This window comes from Lactuca virosa, chromosome 4 (genome assembly GCF_052849685.1).
Source record: "Lactuca virosa cultivar CGN04683 chromosome 4, Lactuca_virosa_CGN04683_v6, whole genome shotgun sequence".
NCBI classification, from domain to species: Eukaryota; Viridiplantae; Streptophyta; class Magnoliopsida; order Asterales; family Asteraceae; genus Lactuca; species Lactuca virosa.
The window spans coordinates 95,528,868-95,534,098 of NC_136429.1; the positions used below are offsets into that span (position 1 = coordinate 95,528,868).

The 5,231-nt window shown below is 40.2% G+C and overlaps 1 protein-coding gene across 1 annotated transcript; it reads right to left on the reverse strand.

The window, feature by feature from the left end:
- Window positions 1–206: 206 nt before the first annotated feature.
- LOC145104789 (uncharacterized) lies at window positions 207–1,511 on the reverse strand. The gene has a single exon (XM_079041972.1). It carries the CDS (start codon window positions 1,509–1,511, stop codon window positions 207–209), a length of 1,305 nt encoding a protein of 434 aa, XP_078898098.1.
- Between the last annotated feature and the right edge of the window lie 3,720 nt (window positions 1,512–5,231).

Genomic DNA, 5,231 nt, shown 5'->3' on the forward strand with positions numbered 1-5,231 from the left:
ACAACTTGAACTGGACTGACCAACTTGCTGTCAGAAATTGGGTATATCATCCCAGCATCCAGTAACTTCATAATTTCTTTTTTAACCACCTCCATCATTGGTGGGTTTAATCTGCCTTGGGCTTCTCGCGATGGCTTATAATCTTCTTCCATCAGAATTTTGTGCATGCATAGAGATGGGCTGAGTCCTTTAATGTCTGCAATAGTTCACCCGATTGCGCTTTTATACTCCTTCAGAATTCTGATCAGCTCTAACTCTTCTTTTTCTGACAGCTTGTTGGATATGATAACTGGTAATGTTTCTTTTTCTCCAAGATATGCATATTTCAGATGTTGTGGAAGTGTCTTCAGCTCCAAGATGGTGGCTTGCACTACAGAAGGAAAAGCCTTGGAGTTAGAAATTGGTAATTTAAGAGTTTGGGTACCATACCTCAACTTTCTCTGCTGGTCCATATGAGCTGCCATCTCTTGAGCTTCTCTATCAACCACATAATTTTCTGATATAACTTGAGCTGCATTAATAGACAAATTTCTGTGGAGCACTAATGCTAGTGACTCATGGTTAGCAATTTCAAAATATTCTGCAGATAATGGTTCAATTACATCAATGAAATTAAGGGCTGAAACATCATCTGGGTAACGCATGGCATCATAAATATTGAAGTTGATAACTTCACCATCAAATTCCATTGAAAGGGTACCATCATAAACATCTATATTGGTTCTGGAAGTTTTTAAAAATGGTCTCCCCAAAAGAATGGAACCTGAGTTTGGTGAGTCGTCATCTCCCATATCCAAAACATAGAAATCAGCTGGGAATATGAGTTCATTCACTTGAACCAAAACGTCCTCCAATACACCTTTTGGGTGTACCACAGAACGATCAGCTAACTGAATGATGACTCCTGTTCTTTTTAAAGGCCCCACCCCGATAGTTTTAAAAAGTGAATATGGTAAAACATTTATAGAAGCTCCTAAGTCCAACATAGCTCTTGGCACTGAAAGGTTCCCCAACTTGCAAGGAACAGTAAATACTCCTGGATCTTTACACTTTGGGGGTAGCCTTTTTTGTAAAACAGCCGAAACATTCTCGCTTACTTTAACTGTTTCGTTTCCTTTTAATTTTCTTTTTGAAGTACACAACTCTTTTAAAAATTTAGCATATCGGGGTAGTTGTTTAATTGCATCAAGAAGGGGAATATTTACCTTAACCTTTCTGAAGAAATCCATAATCTCTTTATCTTCCTTTTCTTTTTTCGTGTTTTTCAGTCTTGAGGGAAAAGGAGGAGGGGTAATGTTTACTTCAGGTTCAGTAGGTCCATCTTTTTTCTGCACCTCTTCAGTTGCCTCAGATTTTTGCTCAACCACGATCTCTTCTTCCTCATCTTCTTGTTGATCTGGTCCTTTGTAGTTTTTACCACTTCTGAAGGTGACAGCACAAGCATTGTGCTTCGGGTTTTTCTCAGTCTGAGATGGGAATTTTCCTTGGGTTTGTGCTTCTAGTTTGCTCATGGAGTTCGCGAGTTGTGATACCTACTGCTCCAGATTTTTGATGCTAGACTTTGTTTCATTCTGGAAAGCTTGGGTACTGGTAGCAAGACTTTTAACTATGTCTTCCAAAGACATGCTGGAACTACTAGATTGTGACTGAACAGGTGGTTGCTGAAAATTGCTCTGGTGCTGATTTTGCTGAAAAGATTGTTGAAACCCAGGTGGAGCTTGATATTGGTTTCTTTGCTGAGGTCTTGGCTGGAAATTGTTATTTTGAGGCCCTCCCCAAGCTTGGTTGTTGCGATGTTGATCAAATGGCCTTTGCTGAAATCCTCCCATAGCTTGCACAGATTCATTATCTTCTTGAAGTATTGGGCACATATCAGTTGGGTGCCCGATTTTGCAGCAGATCCTGCAAGGTTTGACCTTTGGCTCTACACCTTTTTCTTTTGTCAACAAAAGAACAGCTTTAGTCAATTCTGAAATCTGGGATTCCAGGTGGGCATTGCTCATCTCCTTGACTCCTCTTGGATGGTCTGGGTACCACTCTTCCTCAGTTGCTGAATGTTTTGATTCATTGGCCAACTTCTCTATTAATGCCCTGATATCTGTTGGTGTCATGTCTGAAAGTGACCCTCCACTAGATGCATTTATTAGTCGCCTCTCCATAGGTATCAATCCTTCACAAAAACACTGATACAACTGATAATCACTAATGCCATGTTGTGGGCATCAGACTAACAGCTTCTTGAATCGCTCCCAATAAGTGTGGAGGGCTTTTCTTTTGCCTTGCTTTATACCCAAAATCTCTCTGCGTAGATTTGACACTTTCGCCTCGGGAAAATATTATTCTAGGAAGAGCTTGGCGAGTTCATTCCAGCTTGTTATTGAGCCAGATGGAAGGTCATATAACCACTCCTTTGCTGCATCTTGAACTGAGAAGGGAAACGCCCTGAGTTTGATCTGGTCTTCAGTAACTCCATGGGGTTTCATTCCAGAGCAGACAACATGGAATTCCTTGAGAAATTTATGAGGATCTTCATTCTCAAGGCCTCGAAATGGGGGTAGCAGATGGATTAAACCGGATTTGAGCTAAAAATCTCGAGCTTCTGTAAAGGTGATACACAAGGGCTGTTGGGTAACCTCTTGTGTTGCCCACTCACGGAGAGTTTTTTCAGCTTCATCTCCGTTTTCGCTCATGATGAATTCTGATTCGGTTTCAGAAGAATCTGTGAGTTTGGGTTTGTTTGAAGATGATGATGAGTATGTTTTGAACGGGCTGTTAACGGGTGAAGTAGGTGGTGCTTTCGGAAAAGGTTGAAATGAGTGTTCAGGTTCGTTCCACAAGGGAGTGCCTTGTGGTATGGGTGAGGTTGAGGTTCCTGTTTGTTGCTTCCGAAGTTTTGCTTCCTTCTTTAGCTTCCTAGCAGTCTTCTCAATCTCTGGATCAAAAATCAGATTACCTGTACGTGAAGATCTTGACATAAAACTACTAGTGTTTTACCGTGTCCCCGACAACGGCGCCAATTTGTTAATACCGCTATCGTACACGATTTAAACAAATAAAAATAATAAATAAACTGCTTTATGGCACTAACAGGTAGTATAGGTAAGCAGGGTCGGATCCTCAGGGACACGTTCTAATGTTTACACCTCTTTGCATAAGGTGTGGTCTAATTCTTGATGAATGCAATAAACATAAAAAGGGGGGGTTTATTTCTAAAAATTAAACTAATAGAAATCGAAATTAACAAAAGAATAACTAAATTTAAAGTGATGAAAATTCAAATAAAAGAAAGCAATTCCAGTTTCGCGGTGACTCCCCTAATCATATAATTAACATTCAACACAATATTTGACTATGCACTTGTTTAAACTGGTACTAAGGTTCATTAACAAGCTCTAATGACCTTTATTACAAAAATTCATTTAATCAAAATAAGTTCTCTGAATTAAATCTAACTTTTTACTAAATTAACCAAACAAGCTCTTGGCTAATAAAGAAAAGTTGCATTAGACACAGTATAATTCCCAGTAAAGCTCAATACCTCTCATAAGCTCGGAGGCGTTAAAACTTGTTTGATCATTTCATATTAGAGTTAACCCTAAACTCATAATTAATCTAATACTTGTCACTTTTTACTAATTAATCTAGACAATTACGGATCTAAACAATTAGATGACTAGAATGATTCACAAACAATTTAAGTGGCCAACAGAAACTGAAATCAAAATCAAACATTCAAATTAACACAAAACTGATCAAACTAAATAGTAATCATAGTCAAACATAGTACCTAATGATTAATCATACGAAAAGGTTACGTCTTGCGAAACTGAAATCTGAGTTTTTAGCCTGACATGGCTAAAAACTGATTACAAACAGTAGAAATAGAATCTAAACGATAAATCTTACTAAACTACAGATTAGAATCGAATCGTCTCCTTTAGATCTGCGTTCTTCACTTGAAAACCTCTGAAAATCGCCTCTGAATCACCAGGAATCGCCAATTAGGGTTACTGGAAGAGTATGGGGCAGTATTTATACGTCTAGCTGTCAAAACGACGTACCTGCGATCGCAAAGGGGTATACCTGCGATCGCATGTATCACCAAAAATGTGTCACAGGACTCTTTAATGAAGTACGTTGCTATTTTGAGGCAATTTGACCAACCTACGATCGCAAAGGCACAACCTGCGATCGCAGGTTCTCTTTTTTTTTTCTCATCTGATGAATTTCGTGACTCGTTGGAACCTCGATGGCAACCTGCGACCCAACCTGCGATCGCAAAGGCATAACTTGCGATCGCAAATGAGGCTTTTTGGATCTTTTTGTTCGTCGTTCCTCCTTCCAAGTAGTTCTCGATCATTTCCCGACATCCTTCCTTGGTCTAGACTCCAATTAAGCTCCTAAGCATCCACAAACGCATCCCGAACTTGCACAATCATCCATGTGCTCCAAATAGCCCTGAAAAGTCATAACAAACATGAGCAGTACGGGCATTCTTCAAAATAATCATGAAACACGAAATACATAAGAACAATCGGGAATTAGTTAACTTTTTATAACGAAATACGTAGGAAATTGTGCTAAAAGATGCATATAAAATGCATCTAACAGACCTCTAAGTTCTTTTCCATTCCCCGCAGGGCTTCATCCAACATGTTCTCTGGTTTTAAGGCTTCCAGCTGAGCCTCTCGGATTTGTGTGGATAATCGGGAATGGATAGTCATAGTCAATGCCTTCACTCTACGACCTGAATACTCCTTGCGGCTGAGGGCATCTGCTACCACATTGGCCTTGCCGGGATGGTAGCATATTTCGCACTCGTAATCACTGAGTAGCTCTACCCATCGCCGCTGTCTCATGTTTAACTCTTTCTGATCAAAGATATGTTATAGGCTTTTATGGTCGGTGAATACAGTGCACTTGGTTCCGTAGAGATAATGTCTCCAGATCTTTAACGCGAAAACCACTGCTCCCAACTCTAGATCATGAGTTGTGTAATTGACTTCGTGTGTCTTCAACTGCCTCGAGGCATAGGCGATAACCTTTCCTCGCTGCATGAGCACACAGCCTAGGCCCTGATTGGATGCATCACAGTAGACAACGAAGTCTTCCGTCCCTTCGGGCAGGGACAAGATAGGTGCGCTGCATAGGGCCTGCTTCAATGTTTCAAACGCAGTGTCTTGCTTCTCTCCCCAACTAAAGGTTACATCTTTCTGTGTCAGGGTGGTTAA

What these genes read in the sequence shown, in the direction of transcription:
- LOC145104789 (XM_079041972.1), bottom strand. Translation starts at nt 1,511, where the DNA reads ATGAGCAAACTAGAAGCACAAACCCAAGGAAAATTCCCATCTCAGACT.